Below are 17060 nucleotides of genomic sequence, written 5' to 3' on the forward strand. Positions count from 1 at the left end.
CCTACATGATTAAATGATATTTTAATTTGAATTTCAATATAAGTTACATTAGTCTCAACATAACATTATGTCACTGGTGTCCTTAGTAGGCTATTATAATAGACTGTATTTGGAATGTATATTATTATTTGTTATTGGTATTATTTATATATACTATTAACTATATATTTCATTTGGAGGTATTAAATTTAATTCACAGTAACTGAAATGTGAATTTATTTAGTTATTGACGCTCTATGTGCTTATAATAACTATATCATATTATGTTATCTGTAACAACTAGAGTGTGCTTAATAACTTAGATTTTAAATCTTGACAACCACACTCAGACTCGGATTTGACAGGTGGCTAATTCAGGTATGTATGTGCAAATAAAAAGGATGTTGACATTTGTAGGGTCCTAAAACTATGGATTTCTTAAATTAAATGCTAAATGGACTGTAAACTTTACATAATTGACTATGTATTACAGAAGCGAATTAATAATACAAAAGTGAGCACGCGAGTTGTATTTGGGGGTAAGATCAGAAGTGTGGGCAGGCCGGTGCGGTGCTATTTGCACCCCCCTCGGGCCGCGCCCCGCAGCACTGTTCGCGGACTCCAGTCGCGCTAGCCGACGATATCCAAAAACAGTCTGCCAGGGTTGATGAATTTAATTAAGAGGTAGAGAGCGAGAGATTGTTGAACACTCTCAACAAAGTCCCTTTATTCGCCTTCAGTTCAACAAATCTTGTGACTCCATCGCTGACACGGTAATTTTGATGACGCGTCCCAACGGCCAGAGTAGAAGCGGCTGTCCCTCCTCCTTAATGAGTTGTAGTGTACCCACACTTTTCTTGGTTTATTTTATGAAAAATATTTTTTAACAAAAATGGTACTAAACTTGTACTTGGGCAGGAGAATGAACGGGGGGGGGGGGGGGGGGGGGGGCACACTTTATTATTCTAATTTGTTTATAAGTCTACATAATGGGATAAAGCTTAAAGTCGTATTGCAAAATAATTAAAATTTGGTGCTCTCTACAAGATCCCATAATACAAAATTAAGCTTGCCATAAGAAAAAAATACGCTTTTTCTTGAATGACTGAAAACTGTCTCCTTGACTGATATTTCTTGTCATTCTGTTGGTTCATTCACCTTCAGTCGATTGTATTCATTTTTTAATTTATTGTTGTTCTTTGCACACACATTATTCTTACGTGTTTGTTGTTTTTATTAAATTTTATTTGTTACGTTTTATATATATTACAGTCTTAGTTCTTATAGGATCTACTAGATAGCGCCACTACATACAACGCGATAACCATAAGGAAGCCACTCTTTTCCTTTGATATGCCTATTTAAAAAAAAACTTTCTACTTTACTCTTTGAGAATGACGAACACTTTGTATTGCACAGATGAGTTTACAGAGATCAGATGCATGACAGCCACAGAGTAATACTTAAACAGTTATCAGTTTTCTCGTTCTATGAATATTGTAATATTGTTATTATTAAATTTGTTATATTGTAATTGTTACTTTCTAATTTAGAAAGTAACAACATATGTAATATTATGTTATCTATGGTAATACTATACTGTTGGATAGGGAAAAATCTTCAATCCAACAATCCCCCGCCCAATTCATACGCGGATTGAAACTACGACGGCCTTAGTTTGAGGCCCTAGCGGTGCCCTCAGATTAAAGTCGTATCCGTCTGGTCGTCTCAACTGCCTCGAACAAAAAGATGTGCAATTTTGTGGAGTGTAATTTAAAAGAGATATAAAAATTAATCACCGCTTCTTCGACGTATCATTTCTGAAACTTCCCAATAATAAGGGTATATTATGTAGTCACAAGGTTACCTACTGAACCTAACGACCTGTTAGTCGGTATAAAGTTAGGCAATCTAAGTTTTTACAATTCTTTCATTCAAGTTCTTTCGACTTATGCTTGATTTTGATGAATACCAAATAAGGGAAGATAATAAAAAAATGGTTGAAATGTATATGCATCAGACATAGGATTTAGCCCAGCAATGCATGGCGCGATTAATCATTTATAAATCGATATTATCTATACAAAATTAACAAAACTGAAATGTCTGTTGGTAATTTCATATCATACGATTTTCAGTAGGTGCATTTGAAAGTTATACACATATGGAACTCACATCGTAAATATCTTTGTTTTATCGAAATCGGTACAGCCGTTTATAGAGATATACAAAAACGAACAGATGTTTATTCAAAATTTTCTAGGAGCAATAATTCATATTATTTAAATATATTAAAGAATTCTCATCTTATTGCAAATAATATTTTTTTAAATACTTTACAGCGGGTTGGTATAACGAGCCTAATGAACTAACCATCCTAACATCATGGACATTATATCGATAGACTTAGTTGAAATAAAAATATATGAGAGTTTATAATTTATTTTATTATTTTGCCTTAGTAAATAAAGTTACTTTTATTTTACAAAGTATACACCTGTGCCCTAATTTTATCTGTGATGATTAACTATTGTTGGTCTGTGGTAGCTTAAAAAAAATTGCATCACTTGTGGTGCCATCTATTGCTACATTAGTTGCAATTTCATCTGTCGATAAAACAGCGTAGTATGCGCAGACTTTGACTATTTAATTATTTTAATATTGAGATTTTGTTTACCATAATCAATTAAGACATTTTTTATATTACCATAAATATTATTAAAACATTATATACTAACATTTTTTCATATATAAACAAAATACAATTATTTATTCATAATTACCGCCATAGTGAGGCGGCGTTTCTACCATTTTGCGAACCCCGCCACAGGAAGTGAGTGTTGTAGGTGCTACGCAGGCGCAAATTGACCTTTCGGTTGAAGAACCCGTCGGTCACATGTGAGTGTCGATAAATATCTTAATATTATCGTGAGACCCTTTTATACAGTTCATATTACCTTTTTCGTAAGTATTTTCAATGGTGATTATTTTTATGTGAAAATATACCTATACTGTAGTGTGGATAGTGTATAAATAATACTATATATTGTTCCGCGGCGCCGGCACGTTTGACAAATTGCTATTTTTCTAGCAATAGTACCACAAATAGGTAATACAATTAAACCAATTTTGCGTTCTCCCAATGTTATTTGAACAATTTTTGAATTTGATGAGATAAAAAATAATTTGCGATTCTTCGTGTGTTTTTCATAGTCATGTACAAAATGTCCTTTTTCGAACCCACATGTCCGTACACCACACGTTTACAGTGTGATCATTGTCACCTCGTGTCAAATTTGAGTTGCGATTATTATCATGTAACAAATATCACATTGTACAAGTCATCGGTGTAAGCTATATTATATTAGTTATATAGTCTTCTTTGTAGTAGCACACAAAGGGTTGTCAGATATACCATAGATAGGTGGGGTTAGGTTGTGAAAATTCTAAAACATATGCATAGTTATAAATACATGCTGGCGACACCATCGTTTGTTGGAGATCTAAGTGTATAATATTTACATGTGAGTATGACTTAACATATTTACTGATGAATAATGTCAGTTTAAATATCCTTTTTTTTTCATATTTCATGCAAGTGTAGAAAAAGCAAGGGGCTTTTTCTTAGTTCACTGTTCGTGGATGATTATTACTATAGGTAGTGTGGTTATGTTAATTTTCCTTTATTGAATCTTCAGTCATGTATTTATGAATATATACTAGTGATATCAACTAAGTATGGTATTAAAATGTGGTGATTTACAATGACCCAGAAAAAATAGAAAGTAACAGATATCCCTCATTATCAATTTAAAAATGAAGAAATGATGAGTGCTGAGCTGTATTGTCAACATATTAGCTGTCCTTCTAAAGTAGGTTATATGATATTGATTTTAGGAAACTAACAGATGTTATATAGACTTATGGTGTATCTTTTCATGCTCATTACTTTGTATTTTTCTCATACATTTAACAGTGGTATAATCATTTGTTTTATGTATATTTAGATTTATTAGCAAAAGCAAATGCTTTTCTATAATAGCAAAGAATGTCACGATTCATTGTCTAGTAGAGACTGCGAGATGCATAGCAAGAAACAGTGATTTTACATTATTCTAACATACATTTTTATTCCAATATATGTATGGATGAGGTCAATACAAATTACTTCTTTTGGATTTTGCAAAAAATTATAGATTGTTTTTAATTCTATGGAATTGTGTGTATTTTAGGTTATGTTCGGTGGTACCACCCAAAATGTACTTACTTAGTAGGTTCTATTTAAAGTTAAATTTCTTTTGCCAAGCTTTTAATTTATTTATTTCTTCTTAATTAATAATTATATATAAGATGATGCAAAATATTTTGGGTGTTTAATATTTTTGACAGTACTTGGACAAAAAATTAAGTTCTAATATTTAGTTACATTAATTGGCAGCAAGTAAATTCAATTATATTACACTTAATTACTGCACAGACAAAGGCTAAATACAGAGAATACAGTTGATTAAGTACAAGACTATCACTACATAAGAGACATGTAAATTTAATTATATTACACATTAATACACATACAAATGCACAGACGAAAGGCTAAATGTGGAGAATAGTCCAAATTTCATTACAGGCCATTTATTGACTGAAACAATGTCTTGACAGTTCTTTTTTTAAAAAATAGGTTTTCTTAACAAAAGAACACTGTCAAGTTTGCTTTTAGACTTTGACTAGCCCATAGAGTCGCAATTGCAATTATAATATTGTTGTTGTGCTGAGGGTACTCGAAAATTATACTTCAGACCTGACTATGCGTCTCCTTGCACCCCTGTGCTAAGAGATCACCGTACAAGGGTACATAATTTTGTAATTACACTGAAAATTTGATTAGATAAAGGATTATGTATTATAGTATTATGTATAATACTACAATGTTGTCTGATAAATTCAATTATCTTTGTTTCTATAGCTATTGCTATGAGAATTTTATGGGAGTACTGCAGGTCAGTACTGCTGTCTAGTTTTTGTTCTATATTTGGAAACAAGCACTGACTTGCTTGGTCAATCCTCTAGTGCTGTGGTTGGCTGACTGTACACATTACATAAATCAGGATTAATTGTTGGGTTGTTCATTTTATAGAATTTGTCTAGTTTTCCTTCAATCTATATTACACATATTTTCAGTAAATCACTGAAAATATGTGTAACATATGATATTTAACACCAAAAATAAATATATATGATACTTACATAAAAATATTAATTAGAAAAAGATTATCTGTCTGTTTGAAATCTAAGCTAATCTCTGAAACGGCGGCTGGACCTATTTTAACGCGACTTTAACTCAGATTAGATTGCTAATGTTATAAATATAACTTAATGTCTAACTTAAACTACTTATATTATTTCAGAAGCTTAAGTTTCCGAATTGAGCAATCGATGTCGCGGGTAACAGCTAGTATCATATAAAACAATTGAATAAACAATTCATATATTTTGTTGATACTTTTGACTTTGCATGGTAACCAGAAGTTACCCTAACATTATCTTAATTATTACGTTTTCTGTTTATCTAATATGTGTAATACAATGTATGGAAAAATTCCATAGAATTTATGTTTTATTGTCTTTGTAAAAAAGCAAATAAAACCATTTTCAGCATAATATAATTATGCTTATTCAATTTATGTTCATTATGAGAGTAGTCTACACTCCACTCCACGTTATTTCAAACAAAGGCGGGGTCAAGTGGTATATATTATGATAAATGTTCATATATTTTTTTCATTGCCCTAATAGGTATTAGAGAAATGAGAGGGTATTCAAAATCGGATTTTATCGAAATATCAATCATTTGCAAACGAAAATCTCTTATAATTGCTCTTATATGATTTCTAAGAAAATGTATTTACATTCATTAATTTTTTTGCCTACTCAAGTACAGAATTATGTCGATACTTTGAAACATTTTCTTATGAGAAAAATACGTAGGTATCATCTATAGGAATTCAAAGAAACTGAATATTCAATTTCTTATTTTTAACCTCCCTACTTAATCTTCAGGAAAAAATCGTATAATGATCTCCGATTCTTACAATTTTGTCTACTCCATTAAACAGAGTGCTCTATAAAAAGATATTATTCTTTTCTATTTGTTTGTATTGAATAAGCTCTGAAAATATTTTATTCATTATAAAAAACTCTTTTAACCAAAGAAATCTACACGGGTTATGACTATTATTGATATTGAGCTACTTTTGCGTGCAAATATAACTCATTTCAAAAAAATTGCCACAGATAAATAACTTTCTAAATTAATGCAAAATATATATTTGACTGCGTGTGCCACTGTATTAAATGATGAAAATTCCTTTTAAGGATAAGGACACGCCCATTAATTACTTGAGGCGATTTTGAAAATTTTTCTAATTTAGGTCGACGCCCTACCTTCTCCCCTGATATTATTAGTACTGGGTACTAGTGGCCCCATTACATTAAGTCGACCGCGCCTAGAAACCATCATGGTCACTTTCTGATAAATTCTCCACGATGGGCTAATTGGCCCAACTTTCAACTCATCTTATTCTCCACTGCTGAGCCGCCAGCGTATATCGTTACCACATACGAGTGTTATTTTCCATACAAAAGTATATTTGATCCAAATGCAATCTTTACATTATTCTTTAATATTTATTAACTAGGTCTTAACACGAATAATTTTATGACAAAGGTATTTTCCTCTCTCGACGTATCGACTAGATTGCACTAGCCGTAGTCATGACCTGACTGGAGTAACAGCGATTTCAATGTAGATAGGTGACAGCAGTTGTTAAGACCCGGTTAATAATAGAAATAATATTCTATCATCGTATAGTATCGAAAAGTAGCAAATTGCACTCATCCTATATTCTACCGCCAGTGCATACCGTGAGCATTATTATTTAGTTATTACCGTGTTATATTTCATACAAAAATATAATAGACTCAAATGCATTGGTTGCACTATTGCACGTCATCCATGTGAACTTGCAGATTCAAGCGCCATTTCAATTTAGTGTCTCCGCCTGCAATTAATCAATACAAATCGGAGCGCATGATCGCAATATTCAGTACGTGCACACTTTCAATCAATGATAGGGCATTGACCTCAAGTCAATAACCTGTGCTAATTTTTTTTACACACTAAATTGTTGTAACACGTTAATGCCAATAGTTTATTTAGATATTCTAAAGATCTAGTGTTCTTTATTTAGTATTTGTGTTCTTTTATTTTATTTACTTAGGTATTTTGGTTGTGATTTTTTTTTATTTATGTATTTCAATACTTTAGACATTTGAGACTTGTTTACGACTCTACGAAAGGAGCTTTTCAATTCGGCTGTATTTTTAATGAATTACTTTATAACTACGTCACTTACATACATATAAACTGATTTGAATTTTTTTAATTACTTTTCGATTAGTACCTTTTTTTTTTTGGGAGGGTTTTTTATATGCGATTGGCAATCTTAAGTTACGACTTGCCTGATACAAAGTCATAACAGTGAAACAACTATTTCTATTTTAAAATAACGCCGTTCCTTACTAATCAATGGTCTGAACATTTTTAGTACTTTGAAAAAATTTGAATTGTGTACTTTTCAATATGTCCAACATTGTGCGATTTTTTTACTATACTGGAATGTAGTCCGTCCTTCATTAATAGTATACGCTTGCGATGTCCTAATGAATAATTAAAGAAATATTATACAGCCTTCTTTGAAAATCAATTCCGATTTATCGACATTAGAATATTCATTACAATAGGCTAATTAAACATTAACAACATATTTGTTTAATACTTAGTGGTAATTTATGAATTATCGGAGACTCTAATTTACTTTTATAAAAGGACTCATCCAATAGTCAAGAGACCTATAGGCCTTATAACTAAAAATTCACTCAACCCTCCAGAATAATAAACAAAAACCTTAATATTAATTTTACATACATTGTTATTAAGATTCGTTCAGCATTAAGTTTAGTCGTGAAAAGGTAACAAACAGATAGCCTGTCACTTTAGCATTTATAATCTTACTTAATATTAGAAATGGAAAATGTTTGAGTATGGATGGAAGGGTGAATGAATGAATGAATGAATTTTGATAAAACTTGACAATAATATAGTTTATACGTTATAATAAATTTCATTCATAATTTAAGAGCTACGGTCTTGTGGAGCTCTTGCCACATCATAATACATAGGCTATACATTTTACGCGAGTGTAACCGCGAGCACAATATTCTAGAATAAAGATGTATTTATAAGAAAAAAAAATAATTAGCTTATAATTCCAAAATCTTAATCAACAGATCACTCCTGACCGTAGTTGCACTCAATAGACAACAAAATGGGTGACATCGAAGATACACATTTCGAGACCGGGGACTCCGGTGCTTCGGCCACCTTCCCCATGCAGTGCTCTGCTCTGCGCAAGAACGGCTTCGTGATGTTGAAGGGGCGTCCCTGCAAGATTGTGGAGATGTCCACTTCCAAGACCGGTAAACACGGCCACGCTAAGGTTCACTTGGTCGGAATTGATATCTTCAATGGCAAGAAGTAAGTATACAAATATTTTATCGAAGAACAATTAGCAGTTTGAAAATTAAACACCTCATACCCTCATATTGTATTTAAAAATTAGTTTACCTAAAGACATCTACATTGGTACATATTATTGATACCGAGTTACTTTTACGCACAATTATAACTAATATTTGAAAGAAATTTGCCACATAGATAGTTAACGTTCTAAATTAATGCATACAGTTTAAAAATTAACCACCTAATATTATATTTTATAATAAATACATACAAATCGGAGGCATGTAAAATTGAATGTAAATTTAGCTCCACTAACAAATTCCCTGGTTTGCGGCAGTCCTTGAAACAATTCATCTTACATTACTTGTAATTTCATGCAATTTTTTTTGTACATGATCAAAACAATTTAGACTTTCAAAATTATTAAAATACGAAAATTTTTACACTGTCTACTTGTAGTTTATAAAGTTTAATAACTCCACCTTTGATCTATGAACAGTTCCATTTCAAAGGATTCGACCATCCTTTTACAAGATTCGAACCTCTAACAGTGCTTTTAGACTGAACTGAGGGCAGGAGTTGGTCTTCAGTCGCTTCATAAATCCTTCTATGAGTTAGGAGTGCGGCACTGCACTCTATCCTATCATTCGGTGAAGCTGTAAAGGCTACGGCCTACAGCATTACTATAGTTCGAATAAAAATAGTATTTAGGCAGTAATTAGTCTTTTTATCTATAACTTCAGAAAATATTTATTTTGATGATTTGATTTAGTTATGTTTAGTACTCGGTATAGAACTACACAATATTGCCCAATGGCTATTTGTAGCTTTTATTGCGAGCCCATAGAGTCGCGATTGCAGTTTCAATATTGTTGTCGTGCTGAGGGTACTCGAAAATTATACTAGGCCTGACTATGCGTCCCGTTACACTACTGTGTTTTGGGATCACCGTACAAGGGCACAAGGATAAGAAATTATTGTATTCACTCTAATATACATAAGGTAATTAGAATATTTAATACTTAGACTGAAGAACCGCTATATAATTTGATAATAAAGCAAAATTTTCTAGTTTCGATCTTATAAATGCTTTATGACATCGAAATTCGATAACTTTGCAAATGCAACTCAGAATATATACTTCATGTAAGTAATGACACCAAATATGTAACAGGTACTAAATGCTGACTTCAGGTTGTCTAAAAATCATAACGGACATTAATAGTAGATGAAATGAAAATAGTGAGGTGCAATTAATTATACAACTGTAAACATCAGTCTCATAACACTAAGCTTGTGGTTCTATTTTCATAATGAATGTAACCGAAAATGGTACCTATTTATTTAGAAATTATATTTCAATGCATAAACAAAATACCAAGGTATAAGTACTTATGGCGGACTTAACGCCTTACAGCAATTTATTACGGCAGCCTATTTAGACTTCGTACAAGACCGTATGTAGGATACCTTTGTATAAATCTCAGTTAATATACGAATATAATTCAGAATACATTCCTGAATCACGATCCTTGATTTTTAAGCAGTTTTTCGGTTGAAAATTGCAATATGAAGTGATTATAAAGTATGATGGTATGAAAAGTTCGTCATAACGACGACAATTGACAGTTACCACCAGATTGGCCGGCAGTATAGCATAACTTTGGTATCTTTTATACTATACAACTTTTTGCTCCTTTGCCTAACACATCAACTTTTTCTAAGCATTACCTAACATGAAATTTGTCTTATTCTCCAGGTATGAAGATATCTGCCCCTCTACTCACAACATGGACGTACCCCACGTTAAGCGCGAGGATTACCAACTTACTGACATTTCTGACGATGGCTACCTCACTCTTATGGCTGATAACGGTGACCTGCGCGAGGACTTGAAGATTCCGGACGGGGACCTCGGTGCCCAGCTGCGTTCCGACTTCGACAGCGGCAAAGAATTGTTGGTGAGTTAACCATTTTATTAATATGCAGTTGTTGCTGATTCAAGGAAATCTTTCATTCATATACTATATGAATGTTTGGTAGAATTACATTCTTTTGTTCTTTTTTCCAACTATAGTTTTATTGAAATAAGTGTTTTGTTTCACATAAGCGTGGTTGCAAAATTAAGTCTGAGTTTAACAATCTGCAGATTTTGCCAAGCTGAAGGGGAAACACCACTACACATCCTATGTGTTTGTAACTCATGCATAAACAAAAGTATACTCTCTATATAAAAACCATCGCTCTTAAGAATATCCTACGATTCTCGTCCCTCACGGGTCTAGGTAGAAAACTTTGATAAAAGTCGAGTACAATACATCTATGTAGGTTGCAGTGCTACAGGTACCTGACAAGTGACAATAACCCAAACCACACAATAAAAAAATAAATAAAAAAGACCCTCTAAATGGTTGGGTCCCTTAGATTTATATACTATTTTTGTAACTCCTCCAATCCATGGTAACATGTGAAGTAATTTATGGCTCATCAGTAAATTCAGTACGAGTATAGAGTCTCCGGCACATTACTCTAATGTGTTGGTGCTAAATTCACTCGTAGATTATTTTCTCAGCTTCTAACCTGGGCTCTTGCCATCATTAGCCATATGGAATTATGGGCGTCGAGTACATTTTTTTTATAAAACAATAACAAGTAAGGACTATTTCTCCGGCCAGGTCTTTTTTTATATAAATATATATATGGTATGGTATACTGCCTTCCCTAACTGTATGCGCTTCCAGGAGGGATCGCGTGGAGGTCAACCTGGCACGATATTGCTAGCAATGGGGGTCACTAATTCCCATCACTAACAATCTGTCAAGTCTGTCCCATCTGGCATATCAGTCGTGGTCACTCGTGGTTTATATTATAGATAGTTATAATTAATCTATTCGTTTACAGTTATATATAGTACTAGCGACTTCGTCCGCGTGGAATTTAACTTTATTTTTGTAAAATAAAAGTAGCCAAGTTACTCCTTATTACATCAGTTACCTGCCAAAAAAAGGTCCCGTCAAAATGGGTCCAGCAATTTCAGAGATTAGCCGGAACAAAGACCGACACACAGACTGACAAAAATTATAAAAAATTTTGGTATATGTACCGTATATATATTGTATTTATATGCGTATATTTCAATATTACAAACAGACACTCCAATTTTATTTATATGTATAGATAGGATAATATCTATTAAACATATGTAATACATACGTAATATATGATAATAACTTAGATATGATTTGTAAACTCTGTATATATATCCTTACTAATATTATAAACGAAAGTAACTCTGTCTGTCTGTCTGTCTGTCTGTCTGTCTGTCTCGCTTTCACGCCAAAACTACTGAACCGATTTAAATGAAATTTAGTACGCAGATAGTCTAGACGCCGAGGATGGACATAGGCTACTTTTTAATATATATGGAAATACAAGGTTATCTTTATGCGGTTGAATCCTTATTCGTCATATTTTCATTTCACTAGCTAACAACCAATCAACACATCGCGTGCGTTTGCGCCATTCGCCATCTTTTCATTTCACTAGCTAACAACCAATCAACACATCGCGTGCGTTTGCGCCAATAAGGTATCCATCACAGAGAACAAAACCACAGATAACATAATGTATCTTGCCGGAAACATGACGTTGACGTTTAGTGAAAATATTGTTTTTGACACTTTTTTATGATAAAATCGTATATCGTGTGTATGTGTTTTTTCTATATATATATATACGGCTCTGGATACAATATAGTTTAGCCCAATTTAAAGTTTTACAATATAAATTACAAAAATTAAAGTCAATATCCAATGTTAAATAACAATAAGTGTCAAATGTTGTTTCCCTGTTCTGAACAACTTAAAAAAAAACTATTAAGTTTTCTTTTTAAGTTGTTCAGTACAATCACAATTTCTTCAAATTTTATTATTTACATTTTTTAAAGAATGTTGTGGTGTGGCACTATCCGAAATTAAATTATTTACCCATTTTTGTAGGTTATACAGAAATAATGTGTGGGTGTTTATTTAAAAAGCATTAACACAAAATTAATAAAGTATAGGTATTAATAAATATATGGTTGTTGTATCAAAATAGAATTTTCTTATTTTTCACTAAAATAAAAACTAACTGTCTTTTTTATAAAATAAATGATCTTTTCATTATGCCATATATTATGGAACTATTTAAATTATTTAGCTGATTGTAAGAAACAAAATGTTGGTTTATATATTGTAAAATTATTATTTGTACGGAAACGATAAAAATATATTTTTGTGCTGCGACAAAAACTAATATTATAAATGTGAAAAACTCTGTCTGTCTGTCTTTCACGCCAAAACTACTAAACCGATTTGAATGAAATTTGGTATACAGATAGTCTAGACCCTGAGAACGGACATAGGCTACTTTTTAATGCGAAAAAAAGGTTGTAAGGGGTTAAAAGGGGGATGTATGGAAGAAATTTTTGAAGCTAGAAGCTTGAAACTTATTTTTGAGACTGTTGATTAAATATAAATAAAAATGACATTCAATGTTTGTAAAAAATTACCCTTAAGGGGTAAAATAAAATAGGGGATACAAGTTTTTATGTAAATTCGTCATTTTTTATAAACTTATTGTTGAGACTGTTGATTAAATATAAATACATATGACATTCATAAACTTAAAATAAAATGTGCAAGTTTTTATTATTTTTTGCTAGAAGCTTGAATCTTATGAACTGTTGATTAAATATAAATACATATGACATTAATTGTTTGTAAAAAAAATACCCTTAAGGGGGTAAAATAAAATGATGTTTTTATTATTTTTGTGATTTTTCGTTGATTAAATATAAATACATATGACATTCATTGTTTTAAAAAAAATAACCTTAAGGGCGTAAAATAAAATAGGGGATGCAAGTTTTTATGTAAACACGTCATTTTTGAATTTTAATCTTATGATTAAATATCGTTACACAACTTACATAATACGTATTTTTTTTATCATTGGTTCGATTTTTAAAAACCCCATAATGTTATAACTGTGATAAATCGTTAATGAAAAGTTGTACACCCGGACAAAGAATATGACTTTTGAAATTGTATAAATATAATCGTCAAATACTCACTAAATAATTCAATGTTTGTAAAATGTTGAGTCCTCTTAGGGGGAGGGGGGGTAGTAAAATAAAATAGAGAATGAAAGTTATTTTGTGGAAGCTAGAACGATTAACTTTTTTCTTTGTCTTTTTAGGGTTGTTTATTAAATACCTTACTGATATTATAAATGAAAGTAACTTTATCTGTTTGTCTCGCTTCTCTTATTGAAATTTCATAGAATAGATTCATTACTTTTTAATGTGAAAAAGCGAGGTTATATTGTATCGTCATATTTAAAGCTAGTTTGAAATTTATTTTTTAGCCTATTGATTAAATATTTATTTTTACTTTTTATCATTTTTGAATAAAACGATGAAACTTATTTATTTGACTTATATTGTGTTTTGTTAAATTTATCAGTATATATATATATGTCTATAGTTTTCAATAGTATATCTACTTGTATATCTTTACAAGTAACTGCTTATCATGTTGAAATGATAAGTAGTGTATTATTAACTTAATAATTATCTAAAGTTAACAATTATATATTGCTCACGCCTAAATTTCTTTTACGATTTGTAATGATAAAAACATCACTTCAGTTTGCGACATTTATAAAAAACTAATTATAAACTTTTGTATTTATTGTTCATGAATACAAACAAAAAACTTTTACCCTTATGATGCTATTATTTTGTGACTCAGTCCACACACACACACACACGCATAATTAGTGATAATCGCATTTATTAAATATAAACTAAATAATGAGTCGTAAATTTTTCGTGTCTCTCTCTTATTTCGAATTTCTGATCACTATTTCAAAACGGAAACATATTTGTTTTATTCTTGATGTTTCTAACAAAAATAATCAACCATATAAATAACACTGACTCAAATACAGAGAGAAAGATGATTTTGTTGTAAGGAGAGTATAGTGTATACACTATCTAACCACTGCACTAATTTGTGAAATTCCTAATTGTTTTTGTGTATGATAACAAAATATGTAATTGTTTGTTGCAGTGCACCGTGCTCAAATCCTGCGGTGAGGAGTGTGTGATCGCAGTGAAGGCAAACACAGCTCTCGACAAATAAACCAACTCAGCATTTATAGGGAGTAACAAGCGTATAATTTTTTTACAATCAACTCTACATAAATGTAAAACATAATATTATGTATAATTTAACGTAAAATATTGTGGTTTGGCGCGGAGCTCGCGATTTACTCTCCGAACGTTAGCTGTCTCGCATTATATTAGCAATAATCATAGCGATCGTGTCGACAATACGGTTGTTTTGTTGTAAGGAATACATATCTAGAGATACGTGAGTTATTAACTAGTCGTATGTCTCTAGTCCTTATACTAAAAATCTCAGGCCTCTCACTCTATCACCAACGGGTGGAACTGACAGATTCTTAGTACAGGGAGACACTGGCTGGCCGACATTGTTACCCCGAGTGTACGATTATTGCGCATAAATGGAATATTGTAACTTATGAAATGTTTAACCGGAAGCGAATATAATGTCATATGTTAATTTATTTATATTAAGTTTAATATAACTCCGTTTGTGAAAGCGCCAGTGAAGTTGCACATGAGCTCCGAGTATTGATTACATCTGCATTGTGCCGTGAATAAATATGGCTGGAGCTAGTGCGCAATACAGTGGCGCGTTCAGACTCGGATCGACGGGCCGGCGTCCGGCTCAGTCCGGCTCAGTCTGGCTCAGTCAGGCGGCCGGCAGCGCTGCAGCGCCGGGACGAGAGTGTGGGAGTGCCGCGCGGAAACTTCACGTTTGTTTTGTTTTGTTTGTTCTCTTTTCGCTTAACGTCTACTCAGTGTCATCTTCATGTTGCGCTCCGCGAGCGGCCGACCGTCGTAGACCGATATCGGCTAAGCTCCGTGTAGTTTGATAATAAATGTTTTATAGTCGTTTGTAAACTGACGTAAGGAGGACGCAAACTTGAAGTTATTACCATATTTTAATGCTAAATTAATCAATACATATAAAATCAAGAAAACAAACAAAAAAAAAAATAGAAATAAATAAAATTCTTGAATGTGGTGTGTGATTGATTAGTCCTTTGGGCCAGTGTCATGTATTTGACGCGGTCCCGTATCGCCGAGAGTGAGCGCACGTCGTGCCCGCCTCTGCGTTGTATCCCTTTGTGTAACACTTGCCATCTGTTCAAATAGACACGTTCTCGATCCTGAGTGAAGTTGAAATAAATTTGAGTGTTACAAATGAATGGAAATTGGGACAACCGATACTCACTGAAGAAGTCACCTAAACTTTCATGCAACCTTAATCTCGTTTCAGTCTAAACTTGAATTCCAAGAGATGCCCATTTAAAAAAGAACCTATGTTTAATATGCCAAGTGACTAAACTATGTTGTTAGTCACTTGGTTAACACATATATATGAGTATCTTCTGGCGTACAGTCAGTCTGAATGTCTGTCACCATTGTATTTTTTTTGTTTATTTCAACTTACACTCTGTTTATATTTATATTAATCACTACCTAGTGATACCATTGTGCGACCAATGATGAACTGTCATTTGAAAATTGAATATCTTCAGTGAAGACTGACAATGCATTTCGTAGAAGAAATAGTTGATTTTTTATATGTGTAAAAATAATACCTACTTGGCTTAGTTAGGCCTTTCCTTGCTCTCTTTATTTTGTTATTTGAACATATGAAATGTTACACATAATCGAGTGGCTTACGGTTGCCTAAATTCCATGTATGTAAGTGTAGTGTTTGCCGTTGGTATTGTAACAGCAAGTGTTGCCGGCAGGGGTCTAAATAGATTATCATTCACTTATAAGTCTGAGGACTATCATTTTTTAGCATCAAATTGTCAAAGACGATATGATATACGAAAATTAATGTAAGAATGTAAGGTAAGGCCCTATAGGAAAGATATTTTTTTATTCATTCAAAATTCGTACGATTAAAAAAATTAAGCTGGTTATATACAGATATTTGTTATCTGTACTTTTTTTTCCTTGAAATTGCATAATCGTTATTGTTGGTCAAGTTTTTATACTTACAAGATTGTAATCAGGTTTTTGTTTTTATTAAAAAAAAAACTTAAGCTAATGTAAAGACGGGAGGTGTAAAAATAAAATACTTAAACATAAAATAACTTTTCTTTTGGCGTGATTAGGGTTTCCTACCGAGGCCTTAACTGCGAACTTTCCTTTTGAAATCTTAATATGCAAGTAATATTATATCAGCGCATTAAATGTGAAATGAAAATTATTATAAACCATTTAGAATTAATGACTGGTGCAGCGTTAATATTTAAAATTAGGAATTGATTCCTCTCCCGCACACATGGTCGGTTGGCTTATATTATAAATACCAAACGATATTTTGTAAAGCGAGCTATAACATCGAAT

The 17060-nt window shown here is 32.2% G+C and overlaps 1 protein-coding gene across 3 annotated transcripts; it reads left to right on the forward strand.

Moving 5' to 3' along the window:
- The first annotated feature begins 2798 nt into the window (after positions 1–2798).
- Positions 2799–15845, forward strand: LOC131851253 (eukaryotic translation initiation factor 5A). Of its 3 annotated transcripts, none has more exons than XM_059201722.1 (4): positions 2799–2877; positions 8326–8572; positions 10317–10518; positions 14674–15845. In XM_059201722.1, exons 2-4 carry the CDS (start codon positions 8364–8366, stop codon positions 14743–14745), a joined length of 483 nt encoding a protein of 160 aa, XP_059057705.1. In that variant the 5' UTR covers positions 2799–2877; positions 8326–8363; the 3' UTR covers positions 14746–15845. The 3 variants fall into 3 exon arrangements, with proteins under 3 accessions (XP_059057705.1, XP_059057704.1, XP_059057706.1); XM_059201721.1 differs by having other exon boundaries at positions 2832–2943; XM_059201723.1 differs by lacking the exon at positions 2799–2877 and adding an exon at positions 3413–3503.
- The last annotated feature ends 1215 nt before the right edge of the window (positions 15846–17060 follow it).

This window comes from Achroia grisella, unplaced genomic scaffold, assembly GCF_030625045.1.
Source record: "Achroia grisella isolate CSIRO2021 unplaced genomic scaffold, CSIRO_AGI_Agris_v1 utg782, whole genome shotgun sequence".
In the NCBI taxonomy this organism is placed as follows: domain Eukaryota; kingdom Metazoa; phylum Arthropoda; class Insecta; order Lepidoptera; family Pyralidae; genus Achroia; species Achroia grisella.

Bases quoted from the DNA above. Each gene is read 5' to 3' on its own strand.
- LOC131851253 (XM_059201722.1), top strand. From the start codon at position 8,364: ATGGGTGACATCGAAGATACACATTTCGAGACCGGGGACTCCGGTGCT. The intron at 8,573-10,316 runs GTAAGTATACAA...CTTATTCTCCAG, and splicing joins GATATCTTCAATGGCAAGAA to GTATGAAGATATCTGCCCCT. The intron at 10,519-14,673 runs GTGAGTTAACCA...TGTTTGTTGCAG, and splicing joins ACAGCGGCAAAGAATTGTTG to TGCACCGTGCTCAAATCCTG.